Source organism: Anopheles stephensi, chromosome 3 (genome assembly GCF_013141755.1).
Source record: "Anopheles stephensi strain Indian chromosome 3, UCI_ANSTEP_V1.0, whole genome shotgun sequence".
Taxonomy (NCBI): Eukaryota; Metazoa; Arthropoda; class Insecta; order Diptera; family Culicidae; genus Anopheles; species Anopheles stephensi.
This window is the reverse complement of record NC_050203.1, coordinates 29,094,037-29,119,367: the sequence shown is the minus strand read 5'-3', so window position 1 is coordinate 29,119,367 and position 25,331 is coordinate 29,094,037. Positions and strand designations below refer to the sequence as shown.

General features: G+C 45.9%; 6 protein-coding genes across 12 annotated transcripts; 4 read left to right on the top strand and 2 right to left on the bottom strand.

Annotated features, from left to right (window-relative positions):
• Positions 1 to 1,504: 1,504 nt before the first annotated feature.
• LOC118509355 (peptidoglycan-recognition protein LC-like) lies at positions 1,505 to 9,508 on the top strand. 7 transcript variants are annotated; one of them, XR_004905871.1, is made up of 8 exons: positions 1,508 to 1,971; positions 4,080 to 4,843; positions 4,911 to 5,144; positions 5,291 to 5,442; positions 8,191 to 8,338; positions 8,422 to 8,690; positions 8,894 to 9,047; positions 9,117 to 9,501. XR_004905871.1 is itself a non-coding variant. In XM_036049876.1 (6 exons), exons 2-6 carry the CDS (start codon positions 4,249 to 4,251, stop codon positions 7,776 to 7,778), a joined length of 1,365 nt encoding a protein of 454 aa, XP_035905769.1. In that variant the 5' UTR covers positions 1,505 to 1,971; positions 4,080 to 4,248; the 3' UTR covers positions 7,779 to 8,079. The 7 variants fall into 7 exon arrangements, 5 of the variants coding, with proteins under 5 accessions (XP_035905769.1, XP_035905770.1, XP_035905766.1 ...); XR_004905872.1 differs by having other exon boundaries at positions 1,516 to 1,971; positions 4,911 to 5,069; positions 9,117 to 9,496; XM_036049876.1 differs by lacking the exons at positions 8,191 to 8,338; positions 8,422 to 8,690; positions 8,894 to 9,047; positions 9,117 to 9,501 and adding exons at positions 7,318 to 7,465; positions 7,543 to 8,079 and having other exon boundaries at positions 1,505 to 1,971.
• Positions 9,493 to 10,318, bottom strand: LOC118509359 (RING-box protein 1A). The gene is made up of 2 exons (XM_036049881.1): positions 10,168 to 10,318; positions 9,493 to 10,088 (listed from the first exon to the last, which is right to left on the bottom strand). The coding sequence occupies exon 2, from the start codon at positions 10,071 to 10,073 to the stop codon at positions 9,744 to 9,746; it is 330 nt and encodes a 109-aa protein (XP_035905774.1). The 5' UTR covers positions 10,074 to 10,088; positions 10,168 to 10,318; the 3' UTR covers positions 9,493 to 9,743.
• Positions 10,301 to 11,623, top strand: LOC118509358 (SOSS complex subunit B homolog). Its single transcript, XM_036049880.1, has 2 exons — positions 10,301 to 10,497; positions 10,598 to 11,623. Exons 1-2 carry the CDS (start codon positions 10,478 to 10,480, stop codon positions 11,301 to 11,303), a joined length of 726 nt encoding a protein of 241 aa, XP_035905773.1. The 5' UTR covers positions 10,301 to 10,477; the 3' UTR covers positions 11,304 to 11,623.
• A 350-nt stretch (positions 11,624 to 11,973) lies between these two features.
• Positions 11,974 to 18,750, top strand: LOC118508937. The gene is made up of 5 exons (XM_036048846.1): positions 11,974 to 13,878; positions 17,271 to 17,548; positions 17,619 to 17,823; positions 17,902 to 18,125; positions 18,199 to 18,750. Exons 1-5 carry the CDS (start codon positions 12,841 to 12,843, stop codon positions 18,353 to 18,355), a joined length of 1,902 nt encoding a protein of 633 aa, XP_035904739.1. The 5' UTR covers positions 11,974 to 12,840; the 3' UTR covers positions 18,356 to 18,750.
• On the bottom strand, positions 18,419 to 20,101 carry LOC118509357. Its single transcript, XM_036049879.1, has 3 exons — positions 18,990 to 20,101; positions 18,771 to 18,904; positions 18,419 to 18,703 (listed from the first exon to the last, which is right to left on the bottom strand). The coding sequence occupies exons 1-3, from the start codon at positions 19,907 to 19,909 to the stop codon at positions 18,513 to 18,515; spliced, it is 1,245 nt and encodes a 414-aa protein (XP_035905772.1). The 5' UTR covers positions 19,910 to 20,101; the 3' UTR covers positions 18,419 to 18,512.
• A 625-nt stretch (positions 20,102 to 20,726) lies between these two features.
• On the top strand, positions 20,727 to 25,125 carry LOC118509354 (ubiquitin-conjugating enzyme E2 N). The gene is made up of 2 exons (XM_036049872.1): positions 20,727 to 22,513; positions 23,311 to 25,125. Exon 1 carries the CDS (start codon positions 21,319 to 21,321, stop codon positions 21,775 to 21,777), a length of 459 nt encoding a protein of 152 aa, XP_035905765.1. The 5' UTR covers positions 20,727 to 21,318; the 3' UTR covers positions 21,778 to 22,513; positions 23,311 to 25,125.
• The last annotated feature ends 206 nt before the right edge of the window (positions 25,126 to 25,331 follow it).

Genomic DNA, 25,331 nt, shown 5'->3' with positions numbered 1-25,331 from the left:
TAACGACCACACCACCGAAGAGGAGGAAAAACATACGAAGAATAGTCTTATCAGTTCAACAAACAGATGCACATTCAATCAACAATCAACGAACAGTTCTACCGAGTCACGTTTCTGTTTGTAGGCTGTAAATAGGCTTCGTATGGCGTGGACTCGGCCAAAGCTAGAACTATGAGCAGTCGAGCATAGAATTTGTTTGCCCAAAGCAACATCCGCTGAAAGGGACAGCTGCACTTAAACAATCGAATCTATGGTTTTGCGATATTTTATTCTACAACTGCTAAACAACATTGTTGTCAGTGACACGAGCATCTTATCACCGGTAAGCAAACACGCGAGCGAAACACCGGTTATCAGATCGGTGTGGTGGGCAGTATATGCAAAACCGCCGGGTGGGATTTGAGTTTTATCGGGTGCGCATGCCGATTTGATTGGATCGAACTCGATTACGATTGGATACTATCTTCGGGCGAAAGACCGGTTCGGTTAAGGCAATACAATCTATATAGACACATTTAGTGTATGATTTAACGCGCACGGCATGCCAACCATGCGCCATTTGAAAGTGTTTGCGCTATTTGTTGTCCCGCCGCGATCAGATCAGTGTGGCCGTGGGCTTGCACTTTTTAACTTTTACCTTATCAGTGTAAAGTTCTGTGTGTGCTGATTGAAATTAATTGTTGAATTCGATAACGGGCCGGGTTGTCACTCGACGCCGACTTTCCACCCCGCGGTACGAGGCTATCCGACCGGTCGAGAGTATTGGATAGTGCGGGCCCGGCTGGAGTGGAGTTTCGAGTGTGGGGGGACAGATGGAAGGGTGGCCATCTTCAGGTGTAGCATGTACTGTGAAACAAAACGAAGCAAAACCACTTCAACCTTTGGCATTTACTATTGCAAGAGCAGTGCAGAAGTGCAGTAATCATTGGCCCAAACATCATCATCCTGTTTGTGCTTGAGATAACAAAAATTATATATAGGTAGGATTTGTGATTAATATTATCAGACAAGTGTTTGTGTGTGTATTGTGTGTGAATTTCTCTAATACTGGACCCAAGATATTGGCCCATCTTTCGAAGAGATCGCTAACAAGTGGAGACGGTTATGCTGTTTGTACAAATATCTAACGTTGAATGACATTTAAAAAAATTAACTTCAACTTCTGTAGATCGCTCAACTACTTTTTTTTTGTAGATGATTAGCTGGTTGAAGCGTATGATCAAATACGGATGTTTGGTTTTGAAAGAATATTAAAACCATTTTTAACTAATTTATTATATTACTATCCGTATTTTTTATTTTTTAAAGAAATTTTGATAAAAACTGTTAGATACTTGCTATTAAATTAAAACCAGTTTCAAGTGTACCCTGAGACCCTTTTAAACGCCACCCATTACAATACCCATTCTCCAGCAGCTTCGGAGCAAGCGCGCCAACCGTAACCGTGCAAGCTCGCGACTCGCAACACGACAAACACGATCGCGCCTCCATCAATGTGTGTGCTAGCGCGACAATGCGCGTCAAACCGATGGCTGTTGCAGTGTGGGTTTGTGTCCCAAGCTTCAGGCCTCGCCGAGCGAAGCTGACGGCCACAGTAGTAGTTGATAGATCGTGAACGCATACGCAACGATTCGGTCATCGTCGTCCGCACGCGCATACGCAAGCGTTTGGCGCTCTCTTCTCGTTGGCACGTTGAAATTTCCAAAAGTTCTTGACGTTCGTGCTCGTGAGGGTGTAGCGCAGTGCACCGCGTTTCCGGAACCATCTGCAGATTGGTGAATTTGAAGAATTCGTGAAGCTTTACAACTAAATTGCTTTCGCACGTGCTTGTGTGCGTAAGCGTTTTGCGTGACCAAACGGAAGCTCCAAACAAAAAAAAACAAGTCGGTTCGCAAAAGATAGTGTGTGATAACAGTGATTGGAAGAACGAGGTTTTTTGTCCGCGCTCAGAATCAAGGCAAAGAAAGCAGTGTAAGTGTCCTGTTAACCTGTTCAGAACATAAGAACTAAAACAAAGTCGTGGCCCCCTCCCGGAAGAAGCTTTAAGCCAATATTTACTTTAACATCCCCCTTTCCCGGGGATGGGCAGGATGCGGCAAAGAGACAAGAAGATTCGCTTGTTGATATTGGTTTGGTGTTGGTTGGTGTGTGGTGATGCCGTCGTTGTTGTCCCACTGGAGCGAAGTTACAATCAGAGAAACGAATAACCTTCAACGTCGACGCATCACGCACGAACACATGGTCGGATATACATGTATGCTTCGATCATTAGTGGTGGGGTTGAAAGTGGTATTTTTGCTTGTTGTGTGTTACCTACATCCCGCACCAAACAACAACTACACCATCACAATGGCGGATTTTTTCACGCTATGAAGTGCGCAGTTTCTGAACGTGAACGTGATGATGTCTGCCGACATTTGACCGCATCAACCGTGTCTAAGCTAATTTCGTTTGCACAACCCTGCCTGTGTGAGTGTCCGATTGCATAGTGTTGCAAAGGAGGGGGCTCAATTTCTAGGAACTCCTCGAGCTCAAGCCCGATGGAGACGGTAGTGGCTGAGCTCGAAGGATTTGTGCAAAAGTACGGCCTAATCCAATCGTGAGCCGATGCCACTTGTAGCGAACTGGTTTGCAGTTGTGTGCGTGCGCGAGATAAGAAAGATGTTTTAGTTGCTGAGGATCGACCCGCGAAAGGCAGGCACAAGTGCACTGTGTACTGCATATTATACTGGTTTCGTGTCCGGTCCGCGTGCGCAAGTTGAGTGACGATGCAAATTAGATGTTTCACATCAGCCTCGCTACTGGAGGTTGGTTTGTATGTGATAAAGTTTTATAATTTAATCTCGCATTTTGAGCATGAAGAGCACGATGATTCTCGCTTGAGAGAGATGTGTAGCTACATGATCCGGCGAGTGATCGTTGGACTGTTTTTGTTTGTAAATAAAATTCACCAGTATAAAATTAAATAAAATATTATACTGGTTTCGTGTCCGGTCCGCGTGCGCAAGTTGAGTGACGATGCAAATTAGATGTTTCACATCAGCCTCGCTACTGGAGGTTGGTTTGTATGTGATAAAGTTTTATAATTTAATCTCGCATTTTGAGCATGAAGAGCACGATGATTCTCGCTTGAGAGAGATGTGTAGCTACATGATCCGGCGAGTGATCGTTGGACTGTTTTTGTTTGTAAATAAAATTCACATCAGCTTCATTTGAACTCCACAATCTTTGAAAATCTTTACCTCCTCCAGTTCACCGAATGGGATGTTATGGTGGTTCTGTCGAGTAAAAGATCAGGTTCGCTACTACCGATCTTGAGGATCGACCCTCTAAGATCACATTGTAACAGCTCGTACTAATAGACGGGTCAAGGTCACTCGTGCTGATCGTGACTACCCAAACGGGTCGATCTACAACTCCAGTAGTGGAGAAGAAATAACTTTCTCAACACCATTCCAGGAACCTATCGGCCCCCATCTTATTATCTCGCGGTCAATAAAAGATAGCAAAGAGGCAAATAGGCTCACACCCAGAAGAGGTCTGCCTGACTGGGAAAGCTTTTGTTGTGCCATAATTCCATTCACCCACTTGCGTGTCCAACACCACAATCCAGCAAACAAAACAATCGTGAATATAGAGAAGAGGCCCTCCGTTCGCTGCGGACACGACGATGCAACCTCCAGTGTGAAGGAAGTGAATTGCTTTTCTTCTTTCTTGGCGCTTATCAGTACCTCGCCATGTAAAGTTGACCTCAGTGCAAACACATCATCAACATCATTATCGTTAGTGGTGTAGTGCAATCATGCGATAGAGACAGCTTTAGCGGCCCGAAACCCGCAGACTCTCTTTGCTCTCGACACACATTGTTAACAATGTCGCTTATCGAATGGGTAGGGGGAGGGCTGGAAAAAGGGCACTTAAAATTACATAATGTGTGTGTGTGTGTGTGTATCCTAAAGTGAAGCGATGTCCGAGAGACTTGCTTTCAATCAGACGTAGTTGCCTTTTTGCTTTCTTCGGTGGCGTTTCTTCGATAAAACTTCAAACCAGTGACTCACCCAGCCAGTTTATTTTTACAGACTTACTTCACCCGTTTTCATCGTTCAGCGGAGGAAGGGAAGGGACATTCTTCCGCCAAGATGCCTCTCGATGTTTGCTGGAGATAATAGTATCAACAACTTTAGCAGATAGCTTTCGGAATATCTGACTAGCTGACCACCGACAACCCGCACCATTACGTACCAAACGATGGCACTGGCAAGGAACGCCCAATCGATAGAAAATGAAGCACCATTCAAGACCGGAGGATACAGCACGACACAGCCGCCACCGAAAGGTGGGATCGATACGGTTGCCGGAGGAGTAAACAGCCCGAGTACCGTGACCAGCACCACAACCGACAGCACCAGAGGCAGTCTCTCCAATATCTCGACGTCATCCATCAAACGGACAGACAACGCTTGCGATGACGATTCGAGTGCTTTCGATAGCAGTAGCAGCAACGGTGGCAGCGATTCCGAGTGTGAGGATGATACCATCAAGCGCGCCATTGACCGTATCCCGGGTGCGCTGGTACCCGGGGAAGCACGCGTACTCCCGAACGGGAATCTTAAGGTTGGCGCTGAAGCGATCAGTCCCGCAGTGCGGCCCAACCCGGGCCAACCCTCCGCCATCGGGGCGATCGCGGTGCACAACTCGTCCGACATCACGTTCGGCAACAAAACGTACATTAAGGGGCAGGTGGTGATAAAGAACATCTACCAGGATCGTAAGCAGGGGGCCGCCAACCAGGGATACAGTGTGCATGAAAACGATACTACCGACACCAGTGCTACTAAAAAAGGTATTTCGAATCACATGCCACGATCACCATAGATACTTTAACGTATCATTACTTTTCTTTCGTCCAGTACCTCCTTCAGCGTCGATACCTCCGGAGCCACGCACCTGGCAATCTAGTCTAAAGACAATCATCAAAGACAAACCGTTGCTCAGCTTTATCGTCATGATATCGCTCATGATCGTTCTGTGTGCCATCGTAGCGGTCATATCCATCCTCACCGCGTCAGGTAAAGCTAGAATAAGGCCACCGCTTGGCGACGGCGACGACAATCGTCCCAATATCCCACAGGACAAGGACATAGGTACAAAGCATGTTTTGTACTCACTTTTAAATTATCTTACCCGGCCCATTCCGATCAGATTCTGCTGCTAGGACACCTAACTAACGAGCGTGGTTTCTTTTGCCTTCTGGTCTCTCCCTCTCTCTCTCTCTCTCTACCACCAACAGAGGACGACCTGTTCCCTGATCCTAGGCCATTGCGGCTGGTGACGAGAACCGAGTGGCTTGCTCAACCGCCTCGCGAAGAACTGACTGATCTTAAGCTACCGGTGCACAACGTCATCATTGCTCACACTGCCACCGAAGGGTGCACTACTCAGGTAAGCGCTAGCGCAGCTCAGCACAAGATAAGGCGCAATGCAGCGTAAACTTTCACATTATCGCTTTGCCAAACTTGCCATATTATCGCGATGTATTTTTTTTTGTCAACGGGCGAGGATTCTAACGAAGTTATGTGATGTATCCTAGTTCTTAATTGTTTTTTTTTTACTATCAGCTTTTGTACAGTTATTTGTCCCACATCTTGATCGCAGACGAACCTCGGCTGTGAATGAACAAACTAACAATGCTGATCATACATCAAACCGCAATAAATTCAGCGTTGATAAAGTCCATCTAGCATTCCATACTGCCGATCTCGAACGATCATGTTATACGCGCTGTACAATGCTACTTTCAGCTGCGAGCCCTGTGTAAAGCTAGATCGATCGTCACGTGCCTATATATAGTATTTTCTGTAAAACATGCCGCATTTCACGCGTCCGTCCGGTCCCTGTCTGTGCAGTCAAGCCTCTGTCATCTATTTCGGTTGTGTGCAAAACGAAACGAATCTGTTCCATCCAAGTGCTTTGTAGCTACGCGATGCAAACTACCCCGAACTTGCTCCGCTAAAGCCCAACCCAACCATCCTTGTCAATATTCAACAGTCAAACAGTGCTGCTTGCTGTGTGACGAATCACTTGCTCTATCTTTCTTCACGTGCTACTATCCATAACAAAACATACACAACCAAAGCCGATGATTAGATGGTGGTGTGGTGTACGGAATGCGTCCCGAGCCGTGAGAACTCGGACGTTGAAGTATGCAAACGGTCACTACCTAAACATTGGCTACGGGGAACATTATCACAAAACACCATCAGAACACTCATTAAAATTATCAATCCTAGTTAATTCGTTAAGAACATTTCTTAGCGTATGCATTAAAAAAAAAATAGACAGCGAATTCCCGGATGACCTTGGGACCTTAGCTCTAGCAGTCGCCAAAAATCAAATGTTGGTAGGGTTTTAGCTCCTTCTGGGCCTTATCGATCAGTTGACCCTCACTCTTGGGTACAGAATAATGGGGCAAGGTTCCCCAAAAGTGGTTCCTCAAAAGTGTTTGAATTCTAACGGCTAGTTGGGAGTCCCTTCGACACACCTCCCGTGCATTATAACGCCCAGTTTGTCAGGGATATTCTGCCGTTTTTTTTAAATTCATCTTTCCCTCTCAAACGAAAAACAGTGTTTCAATACGAAAAATCGGGCGATAAAGCCCGAAGGTTTGTCTCATCAGTTTCTTCTGCGTTCTATCGACGATCAAACTAGTTGCCGTGTCAAAACTTCAGTAGACTTGTGGTGTAAGAAGAGACTTCTTTAAACTGAACTTTAAACTTTAAAGTAAACAGTAAGATCACTTAAATAACGTCTTAAATGAAGTCCCTTGGACGGAGAGATGATAGTTTAGAAGACAAGTTTTCTTGGATCAATAAATCGCTTGAACTTAGAGTATCTATTGCAGGCAGGCCCTTTTTGGCGAGGAGGTGTTTCTTAGTAGACAAAGCCCCATCGACCGAGAGCCTTCTTAGGAAACGAAGTCTTTTGGGCGAGGGTTCTTGATAGATGGACTCCATGGACGACGAGAACCATTAAATGCCTTTAAGACGTAGAGATTATTACTCAGTGGTCAGGCTTTGACTCACTATTGCCAAAAGTTCTTCGATTCTTTTGGTCGTAGCAAAAGACGATAGGGATAGTTGGATAGGGATAGTCGCTCGGTTCATCGCATGGCTTAAACTCAGTCGTCTACTTTTTAATGCATACGCAACCTACACTAACACTTACTTTCTGCTCTATCTAACACTTTTACCACTTTCTCTCCTCACTATCTCTTCACCTTCTTCCCCCTGTATGGGCATCACGTTGACCATAATGCAGCAAGCATGCAAAGCACTAGTGCAATCCATTCAAAGGTACCACGTAAACAAAACCAAGTACGGTGATATCGGGTACAATTTTTTGATCGGTGGCGATGCATTTATCTACGAGGGCCGGGGATGGCTCAAGATGGGTGCCCACACCAAGGGTAAGTATTGAACCGAATCCTCCAATCTCCCTGTGTTTTCGTTAATCTCGTTAATTCTATCGGATGCTTGCACACAGACTACAACGTCAAAAGCCACGGCATTGCCTTCATCGGTAACTACGAAACCGTCGATCGACCGTCCGAAGAACAAATCGAACAGTTGGAGCTGTTGCTTCGCAACGGTACCGATGGTGGGTGGCTTGGGTCGGACTACCGGTTGTTCGGGGCAAGTCAGCTTAAATCCACCATCAGTCCGGGGAAATTGCTGATGGAAAAGTTACGTCTGCTGCCGCATTTCAGTGAACATTTTTAAAGAGGCGAAAAAGTGATCGACAGTGCGCAGGATCGTGTAAGACTGAATGGGGGGTCCCGTGCTGTAAAACGAAAGCAGAAACGGTTGATGCAACCGTACGATAAATATATTTATGGTGGGAAACATCGTTTTAAAAATACTTTTAAGAATAAGGATCCTTTCAATGCTTCGCAAATGTAGTGAGTGTGATCGTGGACGAACGAACTGCTTCCGCAATATTTTTAACATAGTTGAATATCCGTATCCGTATGATACGTTACGTTTATGACATCAATAAAATACTTCTTATAAACACATAAAACCATCGCAAACGATATGCAGCCCACGGTAATCCTGGATCGTTTTCTTAAAACTTCAAACAGCAATTAACGTCTCTTCTTCCAGCTAATAGATTTGCCATTCCTACTTTCAGGCTGCCTGTCGATTGCGTGTACGTTTAATACAGCTGTTCCACATGGATGGCAAGAACTACGACGATATAACGTTCAACTTTCTGATCGGTGGCGATGGACAGATTTACGAAGGGCGCAATTGGTATAAAATCGGTGCCCATACGCATGGTAACGTGTGACGAAGAAGAGCTTCATGAAACCCCATCTTTATCATCCTGTGTATCTGTATCCCTTTTCTGCTTGTACCCCAGGTTACAACTCCAAAAGCCAAGGGATTGCTTTCGTAGGGGATTATAACTACGCCAACAAGCCTACCGAAAAGCAGATGGAGCTGCTAAAATATTTGTTGGAGTTTGGCACTGCACACCGACAGTTGTCCGAAAGCTACAAAATATACGCCTCGGAACAGTTGGATCCAGTAGCACCGACGGGGAAATGGTTAATAGAAGCACTCAAAACTTTGCCGCAGTTTGTCGATAAATCACCGGAGGATGGCCACGTTTAGGCAGTACAGTATTAGGTTAGTTCTACCACTATCAATGCCAAAAACTAGAATCTTCAAATATATGAAACGAGAGATGAGAAAACCCGGCGACAGCGAGCGAGATTTTTTCTGTCTTTGAAGCGGCGTCCTAGTTCTTATTACATGCTTTCCGATATAATCGTTATCGTTTTCTTTCGAAACGCTCCTTCATTTTCTCTCGGTTTCCTTTCCTTCGACAGACGAAATGTATGTACCAGGTGAAATTGATCCAGGAGTTCCACGCCGATCCCAACTCGAGGAACTTTTCCGACATTGCATACCAATTCCTTGTCGGTGGAGATGGCAACGCGTACGAAGGAAGAGGCTGGACGAAGCAAGGTGCGCATACGAAAGGTAAGAAACTATCCGGCGCTTACGCTTAAGCCACGCTTGACTTACCATCTGCCATCGATTGCATTGCAGGGTTCAATGTGGACAGCATCTGCATAGCGTTCATAGGCACGTTCATCGTGACACCGCCACCGGCCGCTCAGCTCAGTGCCGCGAAGCAGCTGATCCAGCTGGGGTTGCAGGGCAACTATCTGGCCTCCAACTACAGCCTGTACGGTCACCGGCAGTTGGCGCCATTCGAAAGCCCGGGCAAAGCGCTGTTCGATATCATTAAAACTTGGCCGCACTGGTCCAACAAGCTGAGCAACAACCATTGGAATGGCGACGATTCTCTACCGAAACGCCGCAAACGACGAACCGACCAACATATCCTTGATGACCTCTCTTGAAAAAAGGAAAAAAGACTGTGATGATGAACATAATCGAATAAACGTTTAAACTTTGTGTGTTTAGCTTTAGCTTTAGCTGTTCCGGGTAAAACTGTTCAATTTATTGTAGGGTGCTTACACGAATCGCCGTCATTAGATACTTCGGGCCTTAGATTAGGTCTCTCAGATCCTCCGAACCTTGCAGCTTTTCATTTCCTGCAGCGCATTTCCTTCCTTGCGCATCGTACAAGATCACTTCCGCCTGTTGTCAATATTTCTCTTTTTCCGTATCTGCAAGCCGTTTAACGCAGTGCCAATCTGTGTGATGGTCCTAATGGCCGTACTTCTGGAACTCCCACTCTCTGTTGTCCAGCGGGCATACCTGCCGGGTCTTTAGCCACCGGGAGATACAGTGGAAATGAAACGCATGATTACAGACACCCCACGCAACTGTGCATTCCTCGCTGGTGGCCGATGCCTGATTCGCCTGGCACTCGATGCAGAGATCCATAATGTGATTCCGGCAGATCGCACAATTGTCCACCACAATGTCCCAAGCCCACAGCGCTACCGCATTCCACTTCTTGACCTCGAAACGCTTCCGCTCACCACGGCTACTGCTGGATGTCGGTGCCTCGAACTCTTCCTCGTCGATATCCATGCTGATTTACGACGTCTGCCAGCGAGATTATAACGTGTTGTGTGTGAAAAGCAGCCCTCTTTAACATACAAGATGCGTGCAAAAGCTTACTTACAAAATACTAGACGACGAACAAAGGAACTTCACGGAAATAAGGATCGAGTCTTTCTTACCACAGCGACCGCGATGGCGTATTTTTGCTGTGCCAAATGACTGTCATTGCTGTCAAAATATTGCTGCAGCAAAGCTGCTATCCTTCGCCGCCCGTTTCGCCCGCATTCATTTCCTGCTGCAGCACCTATTTCGCCCGCTTGTCGATCTGTCACCGAACAAAACCAAAACAAAACATCGCACTGTAAACAAGGCGAGTGTAGGGAACGCACGGAACAAAATCCCTTTTTTTTCGCCTATTCGATCCACATGGTATGGCCGTTAATATGTACGGGTAGGTAATGCACACAACTACATGCCACAGCTGTATTTAATGGTCCCGTTCGTGAATTGAACCCAACATAATCGCCTATTTTTCTCAACACTGCCAACAGTCCGATGCAAAACCACCCACCGCCCAATCCGAACCCGATCGATCTGATGGCCATCAAGGACATCTATCCGGGTATGAAAAACATCAACGTGATTTTCATCATACTCGAGATTGGGCCGGTAACGCTGACGAAGGAAAACCGTGAAGTACGCACGTTTAAGGTGGCCGACCAGAGTGCCGCTATCAACGTGTCGATTTGGGACGAACCGGGCAAACAACTGTTGCCGGGCGATATTGTGCGTCTGACCAAAGGGTACGCAAACGTTTGGCGCCAATCGCTAACGCTGTACTCGGGGAAAAATGGAGAGATTGTGCGGTTAGGCGATTTCTGCTACACCTTCAACGAGATGGTTAACATGAGCGAACCGAACCCCAACCTGAGCGCATCCATACCCCAGCCTGTCCTCAACAATGGTTCGGGGGGCGGTGGCGGCGGTGGCCCCAACGGTGGTAATAGCAACAATGGCACAGGCAAAACGATGGGCGGTGCTCCCAAATCGGTACCCAACAGCAATCCGCTACTTTCCGCTGGTGGTCCACAGCAACCGAAACCGCATGCCGCCACGACACGCTACTCGGTAGCGGCGGCAGCAGCAGCAGCAGCCGCCTCACCGCCCAACATCATGAAACCGACGCAGAAAAACTCTCCCCGAACCGGCCGAAACAGCCAAGCCAAAAGCACCGCAGTGAAAGGTGACCGTAGATAACAGTTAGCGGAAACGCTTGGTGCATCACCATCATCACCGACAACCGTCAGCGATAGTTTTATTTTACCGTCTAGCAATGTAATGTAAATTGGACACAGGACTTTAAAGCGCCAACTGCTATGGAATCCCTCTATCCCCATTTGTTTTGGGTCGCCCTATTTTATCGATATTTCATTGTACAATCAAACAGCAGAACATTCCTGTGTGCATGTGGGAAAATGCTTACGAACCGGGATAGCACAGTTTTCTTTCGGTGTCTTGTAGTAAAAAAAACAAAACAAAAATAAATCGAAATTAGTATCTCCTCTCAGTTCGGGAAATCGTTCCATGTTGCTTTTTTGTAGCGTACTGTATTTTCGCTCCACTTGAATTCAGCCCTGTGTGCTGACAACAGGTGCGTGAAAGTAGCCCGATACTTTCTCCCTTGCACTGTATTTGACAATTCTCGCTGCAGGCAATACAAGCTGTTTTGAAATCATTCGTCGCATTTCGCTTCTTTTTTTCCGGCAAAGGTAAGTGTTTTACAAGCGTTTCATTATATTCCAAACAGTTTGCAACTCCAAGCAAAAGCTTTCCGGTGAAAATGGTTGTGCAATTTCCCGGCAAAGGCATTTCATAATTGCATTTCGGGGAAAAAGAAAAACAAAGCAATGTCACTGCTGTCAAACTCAGTTATCCGGGTATGTCAATAGAGCGAGTCTACGCGCTGCTGCCTCGTACAAGTGTGGTGGTGACGAATGGAAGTGTTATTTTGATGGAATCCGTGGCCTTCCGAAAGGTTTTCGGATGCTCAGTTCCTCGGTGGTTTTGTGCGTTCGTGCTGTAGATTGGATAATTTGTCGTGCGATTGTGTCATCACCGCGCCATTCTGAGGCACGCGCTCACATCGTCTCGCTGTCCGGGCCCTTTGCACTTTGCATGCGTTCGAATATGTTGTGCCATCCCGTGCGGTGCTGTGTAGAGGAATCGTTATCGACAGCGTGCGAACAAACATCGACTGACAAAATCACGAGCCATTATCAAGAAACTGCGAGTGAATAATCCTCTGTGCTGTTAATTTTGGGTTAGCCTAGCCAGACGAATTATTTCTAAAACATAAGCGACAAAACGCCGGCGTGTCGTACATAGGTACGACATCGAACAAGGTGTCAAATCTCGGTGCTCCGTGGCGGGACTAGATCGGCCCGGTTGAGCAGCGTAAATCGCAAAGCAAACGAATTGTTGTGCCATGCCGTGGTAGTGCAGCAAACTGATCAGACCGAGCAAGAATGCTGGATCGATCCGAACCGTACGAACATGGTACTGGAGCGGCACTAGGTACGACGCGGCCGAAAGAAAAAACTTCCTGCTGTAAAAAACTTCATCCAAGAAGCCTACATCAACCTCGGCCAGTAACGGCGGCGCTCACACTCATCCTTAGCGATAAGCATCACGCACAGCCGTCGCGCGTCGAGAATCTCACTACACGGATCCGGGTGCGGAAGTAACGAATAAGCTACCCACACACGGCTGCCCGCCCAGCGCTTTATCGGTCGTCATGATAGCTTATCTGTCCAAAATGCGATCGTCGGAGATGAGTGGGGCCGAAACTACCCAGTTTCTCAAACTATCCAGTGCCGTATTTTACGGGCTTTCCTCGTTCCTGATTACCGTAGTCAATAAGACCGTACTGACTAGCTACCGATTTCCGTCGTTTCTGGTGCTCAGCCTCGGCCAGCTAACCGCCAGCATCGTCGTGCTGTTCGTTGCCAAACGATTACAGCTGGTCAAATTTCCCGACTTCAGCCGGGACATTCCGCGGCGGATATTCCCGCTGCCGCTAATCTATCTCGGGAACATGATGTTCGGGCTGGGTGGTACCCAAGCGCTGAGCCTGCCGATGTTTGCTGCTCTGCGGCGGTTCTCGATCCTGCTAACAATGCTGCTCGAGCTGCTGGTGCTCGGTATACGGCCAACGCTGGCTGTGAAAGTGAGCGTATTTGCCATGGTCGGAGGCGCACTGATGGCTGCGCTGGATGATCTTTCCTTCAACCTGCAGGGCTACATGTACGTGATGATTACGAACACCCTAACGGCGGCAAACGGTGTGTACATGAAGAAGAAACTGGACACAGCGGACATGGGCAAGTACGGGCTGATGTACTACAACTCGCTGTTTATGATACTGCCCGCCCTTGTCGGAACCTGGCTCGCCGGTGACATCGATCGTGCGTGGCAGTACGAAGGCTGGAACGATCCGTTCTTTGCGGCGCAGTTTCTACTGTCCTGCGTGATGGGCTTCATCCTGTCGTACAGCGTCATCCTGTGCACGCAGCACAACTCGGCCCTTACCACCACCATCGTGGGCTGTCTGAAGAACATCAGCGTTACCTACATCGGCATGTTCATCGGGGGTGATTATGTGTTTTCGTTGCTGAACGCGCTCGGCATCAACATCAGCGTGGCGGGCAGCTTGCTCTACACGTACGTCACCTTCCGGAAGAAGCCAAGCAGCTCGGGCGGCAGTTCGGGAGACTCGTTGTCGTCGTCGGACAAGAAGCTGCTGCTTCCCGCGGCCGGAAGGATCGATAACGTGTGAGACGAGCGGGAAGCAGGCCGGGCGTTTGGAGCCAGAACGAACAAAACCAAAAACGGGGTCATACAGAAACGAACGGCAGGGGTGTATAGGAGGACCGAATGGTTAGTGCGATAGTGAGATGGGCGCGTATATTTATTAGCAAGTTGCCAGCCTGCCCGGCTGCCCGGCACGAACGGTTGGCACCACATTTCAAACAACAAGGGCATTGATTTCTAGGCTTCTAATTGGCGGCCATTTGTGTGTGTGTTTGTGGTAGTAGTAGACCAAGTGTGTACAGAGATGATCGATGTAATTTTAAGCGAGTAATCACCTTTATAAACCCGTACCGTGGCGTACAGTGATTAAACGCACTGTTCTCGCTGTACCGGTCCCGGTTCTGTTAGTAGACCCCACGGCAGGTGGGATATGGGTAGGACACACACACACGGCATTACAATCTTCCATTGTATAGCTAAATTATGGTACACTCACCCCTCCCCTTTTCCCCAAATCCCTTCCTCGCGGTTAGTCTTACCCACTCCACGGGTACGGGGGGGTTGATATTAAAGAAATCACTCATCGAAGGCATGATATCGTACTGCAACGTTTGTGGTCTTTTAGTTTTGCTGTGTATTTTTTAAGTTCCAATGTGTAAATGTGTACCCAGTGTCGGGAGATTTTAAGTGAAGCTGATGGAGATTGCAATATATATTAAACACATTGTGATGATGGTCGTCATTGTGTAACGAAAGCCTTTCCGAGCAACGGACGTGTCGTGACGTGTCTTATGAGAAAGAAAGCCCATCATCATCATCGTCGTCAACTCATCTGTAACGCGCAATCCTTGGTAGGTTAAGCAATCTGTCGCCGGTTCATTGCGGTGGAACGATGCCATACAAGAAAACATAACGTTTTATTACGATTGTTAATCTAATCCGGGGGTGGAAATTATATAAACAGAAAATTGATAACACCACACTCCGTAACGAGGTGATAGAGGGGAGAATTGTTGCATTAACAACCCCTTTTTTATCGGTTTGGTGGTTGGATGGTATTGAAGAGAGGATATCAATCCAGACACCGTACATTCTGTCACGATCATGCACGCGAGGTCAAGGGCAAAACGATCGATATTGGATAATGAGTGATCCGGCATCTTTCCCTCAATCTGGATCAATCACCGCTCACCGCTAATAAGTTCTCGATTACAGCTTCCCAAATATTTGCTCCTCCTGTGTTGACCCAGAATGCTTACGTTACCTTTAGATAGGTGCTTCATAAAACCAGGCATAATAGTATTATAATGTAATGCAGTAACTTCTCAACGAAAAATGATAATAGGGTTAGTTAATTCTGAAAACGTGAGCACTGCTCGTTACCTCTGTAATGTTTGCACGCGTCGAGTCATACAGATGCAGGGGTTGGTAAGCATTTTTTTTTCGCACAACAATTTTCAATAAGGATTTCGTGGAAGGATTATGGAAAGATTAATTCTGTAGTCTTTACTTTGTGCCTTAATGCAGCAGTTGAAGCTTGTGAGAATTAGTGATAAATGAATATTATCATCAATTTTATTCTTCATTGCGAGTCAGCTCTATCGATCATGATATCAGGCATGAATGGCTAACATTTACGATTTTGTTATGAAAATGTCCATTCTGTTCAGAATCTTGTTGAACGTTTGTTCAACAAATGTTAATAAATCTTCGGATCGGTGTAAAGCTATAACCCAAATAGCCAAATTTTCTTAAGTAGCCAATTTCATCTGCACGCTAAAGATCGCTGATCTAATACGTCTTTTGCAGTAGATAAGCAGCGTCATAGTTCCTCGTACTCTTAACCGGGCCTTAAGCAGCTTTCGTATATCGAGCAGTTAAAGAAAGTTTTTATGTGCTATTTATTTTCATGCAAGGCATCTGTTTTGGGATTTTGAATCTGCTGATCATCTTCCGAACTAGAATTGTCGGATATATCGATCGGAATATCGATTATCTCGCAGTCGTCTTCGTTCTCAAATATTTCACGCATAATTTAAGCATGCTTTATAAAACAATTTCCCAATTTTTGTACACACTTTCAACACATCTTTCCACACAATGTTTTTTTCAGACGACGCTTGGCAGATAGCCATGTCCTATTGATAAAATCCTGTAAACAAACAACTTGAAGAGCCATCTTTCAATCTTAAATGGGCATAAAGTTCCATGAAGTACCGCATGCTTCTTAATAAGCCGCATAGGTCGGATGAACACTATGCATGGTTTATAAATAAGCCTCTTAGTTCCATCGAATTCCACGTCCTTTTTAACCTGCCTCAAAGTTCGGCGGTAATACGTTTTTTCTTTAAGCACCCCTCCAGCAGCACGATAGTTCGATTTCATTATTTTTGGCTATTTGGGTAATAACGCAGTATCAGCCCTCCATCCGAAGGTGATCTTATATTAATCAGAATTTGGCTAAAGAATTTAAGTTTCTTTATAATACGATCGTGAGTTAAAGCCCTTGCCGATTACTCTATAAATTTAAAAAATTAACGGCCTAAACAATGTTGCCGTTCCCTGGCTTAACTCATCCCGAAAACCAGTTTATCCGCCAGAGATCAAATCGCATCTACAAATCGCCGCCCTTTGCAACTTGTCTCTTTAGCTTTAGTACTTGAATTGTTTGGAATTTCTTTATCCCTGTCAGAATAACCCAGGGACTCTGGAGAATGGAAAATGAACCACGTCTGGACACCGGTTCCGGAAGGGCAAGGTCGCGCATCGTTTTAACCCCAAGCCATTTGCCCCGCCAGCTTCACATAACACAATCTATCTCGTCTTCGGCGGCAGCAACGAAACAATGGTGACCGTGACCTCGTCGGTAGAGGAAGGCACGTTTGTGCAGGTTTATTGACATGAGTGGCGCATTCGTCGTTCGTGAGTTGAGCATCCCACTGAGCATCTTTTCTTGTATCATATTTGTATGAGAACCTACAACCTGACTTCGCCGTTGGGGCTACCGTGATGACGTCAGGTCCCCGTGAGTCAAGGACTGGGAAGGTGAAGATCGTCTACCGTGCGCTCTAATGGTTTGTGCGATCGTAAGGTTGTTTGTCGCCCGCAATTAGGTTGAAATTAAGGGCCCCTCAGAAAATAAATCGTCGCGATAGCGTTACCTGTTATTGCTCCTCGATGTCTCGGCGAAAGTTGATAAGAACGGAAGTAGTAGAGTAGCTTTCCTGTCGAGGTACAACGATGATAATTTGGAAAAAAGTAATTATATTTTTATCAATTTTATTACACGTTACGTTTGGATAGTTGGTACGACTTGTTCTACGTTAAACGATGGCAAAATAATATCACAATTTCCTCATTTTTTCAATCGCTCTAAATAATATTTCAATAATTTCCTCTTGTTCCCCTTTACAGTCTACACGAACCACCGCCATGTTTGCACGAAAAAGCTATGCGATGCTTTCCGCCGTTAGAAAATGTGCGTATGTGCGTCTGCTAGCCACATCCGCCGGAACCGACGCAACGGGAACAATCAACGTTTCCGTGAACGATGGAGGACCACCACCACCGACAGCGCCAGAGTTGGACGAGTTTACCAAAGAATTTCAACGCAATCGAATCGAAGTCAGCGACATCCAAAGACTGATCTTGAGCGCCGGAAGTTCCGTTGCCGCTTTAATTGATCCGCGAAGGTTAGGGTGACCCAACAACTCGATGGCTATCAGCAGTGTAGTTTAAAATAGACGTGCTGTATCTTTACAGACATGATATGATCGCCTGCCTCGGGGAAACAACTGGCCGAGAGGCGCTAGAAAAGATGCTTCACTACATGCGATCGAGCGAGGAAGGGCAGCAGATTCTTAGCGAGAAACCTCGCATCAATACACGCACGGTGGATATGGAGGCGCTGAAAACGTTGCCCGAGAATACGTTCGGGCACACGTACGTTAAATTTATGGAGGCTAATGTAAGGTTGAGAAATGATGCTTTGAAATACTTGATTGCGTCGATATTAACTCGACCGTTTAACTCCATTTTTGGGTAGAATATAACGCCCGACTCACGGATGGAGGTTCGATTTCTGGACGATCCCGAGCTCGCCTACGTGATGACTCGTTACAGAGAAACGCACGATATGGTACACGCTGTGCTCGACATGCCCACCAACATGCTCGGTGAGGTAACGGTCAAATGGGTGGAAGCGTTGAATACCGGTCTGCCGATGTGTTACGGTGGTGCCGTTTTTGGCGCATTTCGACTGCGTCCCAAGTGAGGATCTACCAAAACTTTTCCCTTCGCATGCTTGTACTACAAATAATGAGCGTTTTTTTTTTGTCCACAGGCAAAGACAAAACTATCTGCGCCAGTATTTACCCTGGGCGCTTCGGACAGGCAATCGCATCAAACCGCTCATGACGGTGTACTGGGAAAAGCGATGGGATCAGGATGTGGCGGAGCTACGCAAGGAGCTCAACATTGAACTGATGAATGTGAAGTGAGGTGTCATCGCGCTACGAGTCACCCGCAACGTATTACTACCAAATCAAATAACACATAAGGTGCTTTTTCGTATGTTAGTATAATTTAACATGCTCATAGTGTTCAATTTCCGTTAAACGATCAATTCTTATTCAGTTCAGCGACTAGAACGGGAAACTAAAATTTGAGCTGATATTTGTTCGGCTTCAGGTCCTTCGATTGTTTCGAAGATTCCTTGGGCAGCGTGGACGAGGCGTGTCCCAGCAGAAGCTCCAACAGATGGCGGTTGCACATCTCGGGAAGCGTAATATTGAGATCGATGGCGTTCTGCATAATTTCCGAACAAGCTCGTAAGTTTTTGCGCCAATCTGAAATGAGTTGTGGGGTAGAAATAATTAAAATTTCAACAGTAAAAGAGTTTTTTTTCACACCCACACTGATACTCAAACAGTCGGATCAGTAAGGATTTACATTCCGCTTTCATCTCATGCTTGAGGAACAGTTCGATCAGTTGGTACACTTTTTCCACGTTGCTGTCGTACAGCAGCTTGTAGCAAAGGTTCTTCGTCCTGTTGAACAGATCGTTTGCAATTGTTAGTGTTTTTTTTTAACTTTCCTCAACCATTTAGTGTTGTTTGCTTGCTTTCATCCTACCTACTGCTGACGGCCAGTCTGAGTGCCGCGTGCCGATCGAACAACGTTTTCGCCGCCTCTTGATCACTGTGCCACGCGCTCAAGAAGCTCTTCTCCCACACGTAGCAGATGGGAAAGTCGTGCCGCAGTTCGGTTAGACAGAATTCGCAGAGATTTATCACCGCAAGCAACACGGCTTCACTCTTCCTACCGATCGTTTCGTCGATCATTTCCAGCAGTATATGATCTACCGCTACCCGCTGCTCTTCGCTACAATCGACCATAATCGTTCGAAAAGCTTCGAGGGATTTAAGCGTATTGCCTAACTTCCACTGGCATAGGGCTTTAAAATGTTCCAACCTCCCCAGGGCCGAACTGCTCCGCTCCGGATGAAGCAGAGTGACCAGTGTGGCCAACTGTTCTACCGTTTCCATTTGTTTCTGATGCGACAAATGTTTTAGAGTGGCGTTTAATACCGGCATGGAGGGTAACTTTTTATACTCCAGTATCTGTGCCAGCAGACGGCTAACGTCCTCGGCGTTTTCCTCCTTCAGTGCCGTCTCGAGCAGATGATCTACCTGGGACACTTCCATCTGGCTGATGTTAACGACCAACGGATTGTTCGTTAGCTCATTGTACAGCTCGCTGAGTCGAAACGAGGATCGCAGGAGCGTTTCGGTCGGGTGACGGACATTCGTTGCCGCCACATCTGCCTGACCGAGGTGTGCCGATGGTTTCGCTTTACCATTGCGATGGCGACTGTTTAAAACTTTCCACTTTAGCTTTTTGTTCTCCATCAGATCGCTGATAAAGGAATCCACAGCACCGATGTTGGTGCTTTTTCGCTGATAGCTGACTAGCCAGGAGAGTAACCACACGCTCGGTACCGCTGGTCGGAAGATGATGATTGCTTGCCGGCTAGCCGTCAGTAAAACAGCCATTTTCGATGGATAATCGCGTTCTTACTTCTAATAACGGGCCAGAATGCGAGGCGCAATTTTCTTCTACGTGCCCATTGTTACGCAGATGATGGGACAGGTTCGTTGTTTACCTATGAATTTCCTAAACAGATGCAATCAGCTGACGATAATTGTTGTGACAGCTCTTTCGCATGGCAAGATTGACACCGGTCTGTTTGCTAAATCGAAAACGCTTGAAACGCTTCGGCTTTGAAAACGTGTTGAAGAATCGACATTCCGTTTGTCGACATGGTGGTTGTTGCTGCATTAATTTTTATTTCATTAGAGAAGTTTAAATGAAATAGACTTTCACTTAAATCATAACATGAACTCGGTTATGGTTTAAAAAAATTGTTTCTCCAGTGTCTTTACACTTCAAACTGACGTCAAACATGATTTGAAATTGTATATTCTTCTTTGGCACTAAAACCTCGGAAGATCTTGAACTCTTTTAAGCGAAATTGGAATTCGAAACCCAGCTCTCCCTTAAGAATACCAACACTATCTTTGTCTTGCATGATCTTGGCCTGTTTCCTGGTACGTAGCACGACCACTGATGCTTTTTTTTTAATTTTACCCGTTATACACCAAACAATTGCAGTGTTTTATTTAATTATTACACAAAAAACACTCAATTCGGATTAACCAAGAATAAATCCATGGTTTTTCTTTTGTTCCGTTTTACCGAACTCACAGAAATACAAAAATCGATTAAACTACCGCACAGGGCTTTGAAGCGTTTTTGTCGTTTGGGTTCACCGGTTTCATCCGATCCGAAACCGGACCGGAATCATTCGTTCCCTCACAATCGAGAACTACCGTTCCGACTCTTGCGTTGAAAATTGTCATTTTATCGATTTCGTGAATGTCGCGTCCCATTTCGCTAGTGACGGAAAAAAAGAAAGATTGTCGTAATTTTACGTAGTTCCGCGCTGTCTGGTTCCTGCTCGCTGTAGTCTAAGGAACTGCTGGTCGTGTAACTAGTTGAAAAAAAAAACCCCGGAACAAACCCACACACTTTCGTTGTGCGTGTGGCGAGGAAATTGCGTGCAGGCACTGCTCCACTGACAGCGCACGGAAGCCCTTTCGTAGTTTGCCCACTGTCAAATCACATCTCGGCTCCGTCTGGGAAGGCGTACACAGGCCGGAGGTTTGAGCGCAGTTTGGCGAAGGATAGTTTGTGAACGGAAGAAAAATCTGGAAACGATTTCGTACCGCTGAACCCGGCACACGTACACGTGCGCATACACACACGCACACACCGCGTAGAGTACCGCATTTCCCGTGTGTGGCTGTGTGTTTTTGTGTGTGGCGATACAGTTTTTTTTCCTGCAGCCGCCAGGGGCCCCTGCTTTGTGTGAACGTGCGAAAAGAGGCAAAGTTAAACAAATATGGCTGCGCTACCCCGTAGAATAATCAAAGAAACGCAGCGTCTGATGCAGGAACCCGTCCCCGGTATCAGTGCCATACCGGACGAACAGAATGCCCGTTACTTTCACGTGATCGTGTTCGGCCCGGAGGATTCCCCGTTCGAGGGTGGCCTGTTTAAGCTAGAGCTGTTCCTGCCCGAAGACTACCCGATGTCGGCACCGAAGGTGCGTTTCATAACAAAGATCTACCATCCAAACATCGACCGTCTGGGGCGGATCTGTCTAGACATTCTAAAGGACAAGTGGAGCCCGGCGCTGCAGATTCGTACCGTGCTGCTGTCGATTCAGGCGCTGCTGAGCGCACCGAACCCGGACGATCCGCTCGCGAACGATGTGGCCGAGCTGTGGAAGGTGAACGAAGCGGAAGCGATTCGAAATGCGAAGGAGTGGACGCAACGGTACGCGAACGTCGACAACTAGATTCTGATTAACCAATTTCCTTACAAAACTACACATACACACACACAAACACCCAATAACTTTTTTTAAAAAAAGAAGAAACATTGTAAGGCGAAAAAGGCGAAAGAAGAAGTACGTGCGCGCGGCAAGACAGGCGGCGGGCCTCAGCATAACAGTAACAGCAGCAGCACCAGCAGCTCCAGTATCCTCCTCCCCCTTCACAGCGTATCTCAAGCTGAATAAAATGCATGCTCGACGGGAGATGCAAACGCGTGCGCGTGTGTGTGTAAGTGTGTGCCTCGTGTGTCCACAGGAATTTCACCAAACTGAACATCATCATCCAAGCAGGCAACTGTCAAAAATCTAAAGCGCGAAAGTGTGCAAACAATAGGCAAAAAAAGGGACACAAACACGCAGCATCCCCCCGCCGAGTGCAGGGTGATATCGAGTAGGGAATCGAAATTGTTGAATCATGCAGTCGCGCGCTTCTAAATTGTACGAGCTTGTTTTCATGTCAATGCGTGCGGTGTCCATGGTGTTTCACGCATAGAACCAACACCATTTCGAACACATCAGAGCGGTTATGAGCAGCAGCAGCAGCAGCAGCAGTGAGCAGTAAAGCAGACAAATAGCGAGAAAAACGAATCAAAACAACTCCACCACAACCACTCGTCGGCGATGGGAAGGCGAACGAAACAATGGCAGCAGCAACCAGCACACGGCGGCAGTAGTGTAGTGAGGAAATATTCACCGTAAGGTAAATGCATTAATCGATTCTATCGACGTTTGTTTCTTTCATTGTCATGGGCACACCAAGCGCCACACGGAGCGCCGGTGGATGGGGGGGGAGGTTGGTGAGGTCACTTATGATGAGGAGAGAGTAACATTGCATTACGCTTATGGTTCTGGCCTTGTCCTGGCAAAACAAACAAAGAACAGCAGCTCTCGAACGTTCGATATTTAAATGTTTAAACCTTGCACACGTTAGTTTTTATTTTTGTGTGTTCTGTTTTAGTCTAATTTTCTTTGAAAGTTTTCCTTATTTAAATTTTCTTTTGCCTTGACCATAGCAAGATAGAACCTAGTTCTCGAATGCATTATTGCTTGCACTATACAGGTACACTATTGGGTGGGCGCATTAGTTGCTTCACCGACCGCTGCAATCCAATTAAACATTGAAGCATACCATAGAGGCATAGCAGGCCGTGATGGGTATATGTGATGTGGTGAATGTAACGATCGAAGAAACCGTGGACAAAACCGACCACCACTGTACAGGGAAGTCCTACGAGGCTACGGAACCCTCCTAGAATAGAATTATCTGAAAGACAAACAGGAGGTTTGTGTAATTGTTGAAACAGTGCGGTATGGCTGTAAGCTTCGTACAAAGGGCTCCCCAATGTTTGGCACCGTTTAACAACAGACACAAAGAAATTATCAGTTGATGCTGTTGAGCGTCGCAACCCTACACATACATGAGCGATTTGTTGGGGATTGGTCACCACCGTGTACTGATCATTATTACATTTATTTTTGTTTAACTTTTCTTTTTAGATCAATTACTACAACAAACAGAACGCGAAACAATCCCCGAGGAGGGTAGTGCCGTGCCGCTGACGAGCATTCCTCACCACAATGGAGGAATGAACAATTGTCTCTGCTTTGCTAATCAGGTGAGCCGTGCACGCCACTGGAAAGATGCAATCGTTTATCGGACGTGGTATAACAGTTTGCGAACTATTGAACTGCTGTCTCTAGCGCCTAGATATCAATAAAATTTATCGTGTTTAAATTTCGCTAAGCAATCGCTGGTACTCACGGCAATGGGCAGTCGGTACTAAAATCGATCGCTAACCGTACGGTAATCGATACGAATCGCATGCGGATTACCTGCATTCTGTTTTGTTTTTGGTTTTCTAGATTGACGTGTAATTGTAAAGCTCTTAACGAAAACAGATAATCAAGGGCTTGAAATGTGGAATGAAAACAATTCAAATTAACGTAATGTCGGGTGTGGCAAATTTGCTTTATATTTTGCTCTATTTTGTTTGCCCTTTGAGATGTTAGAACAAAAACGGAATGCATCTAATCCGTGTCACTCGAATGTTCACCTTACCATTTGAACTGAGCTCCGTAGAACAATTGCGAAGAAAGTACAATGATTTAGGAGAACACAAAAGCCCGCATTCGAGAGCTAAAGATGCAATATCTTCTCAAAACAGTTTAAGCTCTACTCTGTACCGTTGCTCTATTCCGTACAGCTTGTACTACCTTGAGCGGAGCACAAATTAAAACTTTACAGTACATGTAGTTTTTGAACCATCGTAAACGTTAACTACTTTTTACTGAAATGGTCTAGAGCCTTACAGAATAGATTGCAGGTCTGTGTGTTTGCGTTTTAAATCTTGGTTCAAAGTTGTGTCGTTGGTTACTTCCCATTTGCTCTACTTTGCATCTATGGTAGGGTTTTGCTCGTAGTATTGTTTTTCCCCCCTTTGCCTTGTTTATGGAGTGCAAGCAATCATCTTTTGCAAATATCGGAGCGAAACGGGGCATTATTTTTTGGACAAAATTCTCTCGAATTAGCTTAGATAAAGGGAAAGTTAAACAAAACCAGAAGGACACCAGAGCAATGTTCTGGAGCGGGTTAAAAACAAACCAATAGTGCTGCCTGAGAACACAAACACACTACTACTAAATCGCCTGCACAGCGATGCCGCGAAGCATGATGGAAATCTGAATCTGGTTTCTGGAAAACAAACAAGGCAACACACAGTAATGAGCTCGCAACACACTTAACTCGATACTTGCATAGCTGCAAATGAAGAAACAAAGAATCGCCTACACTTACTATATACGGCTCTCACAACGCATGCAACACTCTCTTTTTCGTGAATTGGTAGGACAAATGGAATTTAAAATATCTTGATGAAAGGAAACGAGTGCACTGAAATGAAACGAGATAAACATTAAGCGGAACCGGGAGAGGAATGCCCGGCTGGCAGGCAGGTAGGGAAATGCATTAAACATGGTAATGAACGAAACAGGAGTAAAAAAAAACACTAAAGAATGAATCCAACAGGCGAAAGATGCAAGAAAAAAAGCTGGCAAACAGCGGCACATTTGTGCTACACACTATGATATGCAAAAGGGAAACCGAATAGTAAGAAAGGGCTTATTATGATACGATGGCCACGAAACAAAAGCATTCAATTTGCAAAACTCTATTTCACACAACAACAACAACAAAAACAAGAGAAAAGAAAGCAAGCAAACAAACGAAAAACAAAAAAAAAAACACGCAAACACTCTACGGAAACAGTTGTATATTAGAATGAGGATTATAAATAATTGACCGAAAAACTATAACCGATGGTGTGTTGGGCAATTTGGAGAAAGGGTTATAGAAAATATTGAGAAAAGTGCCGCCCAGCGGAATGTTTACTGTGTGGTGAGTTCTAAAGGTCAACACAAGCTAACAAACAATCCTCTTGGGAGTCTCCAAAGGGGCTGTTGACCAGTATGGAACTCTTTGTTCCAAGACACCTAAAATTGAAATCGTGAGGAACATTTGT

Coding starts and splice junctions, on each gene's coding strand:
- LOC118509355 (XM_036049873.1), top strand. CDS start 4,249: ATGGCACTGGCAAGGAACGCCCAATCGATAGAAAATGAAGCACCATTC. Junction 5,443..8,893: donor CCGAAGGGTGCACTACTCAG/GTAAGCGCTAGC, acceptor TTCCTTCGACAG/ACGAAATGTATGTACCAGGT. Junction 9,048..9,116: donor GCAAGGTGCGCATACGAAAG/GTAAGAAACTAT, acceptor ATTGCATTGCAG/GGTTCAATGTGGACAGCATC.
- LOC118509359 (XM_036049881.1), bottom strand. CDS start 10,073: ATGGATATCGACGAGGAAGAGTTCGAGGCACCGACATCCAGCAGTAGC.
- LOC118509358 (XM_036049880.1), top strand. CDS start 10,478: ATGGCCGTTAATATGTACGG. Junction 10,498..10,597: donor ATGGCCGTTAATATGTACGG/GTAGGTAATGCA, acceptor CACTGCCAACAG/TCCGATGCAAAACCACCCAC.
- LOC118508937 (XM_036048846.1), top strand. CDS start 12,841: ATGATAGCTTATCTGTCCAAAATGCGATCGTCGGAGATGAGTGGGGCC. Junction 13,879..17,270: donor CCGGAAGGATCGATAACGTG/TGAGACGAGCGG, acceptor TCCCCTTTACAG/TCTACACGAACCACCGCCAT. Junction 17,549..17,618: donor GCTTTAATTGATCCGCGAAG/GTTAGGGTGACC, acceptor GTATCTTTACAG/ACATGATATGATCGCCTGCC.
- LOC118509357 (XM_036049879.1), bottom strand. CDS start 19,909: ATGGCTGTTTTACTGACGGCTAGCCGGCAAGCAATCATCATCTTCCGA. Junction 18,905..18,989: donor AGACTGGCCGTCAGCAGTAG/GTAGGATGAAAG, acceptor TCTGTTCAACAG/GACGAAGAACCTTTGCTACA. Junction 18,704..18,770: donor CCGACTGTTTGAGTATCAGT/GTGGGTGTGAAA, acceptor AACTCATTTCAG/ATTGGCGCAAAAACTTACGA.
- LOC118509354 (XM_036049872.1), top strand. CDS start 21,319: ATGGCTGCGCTACCCCGTAGAATAATCAAAGAAACGCAGCGTCTGATG.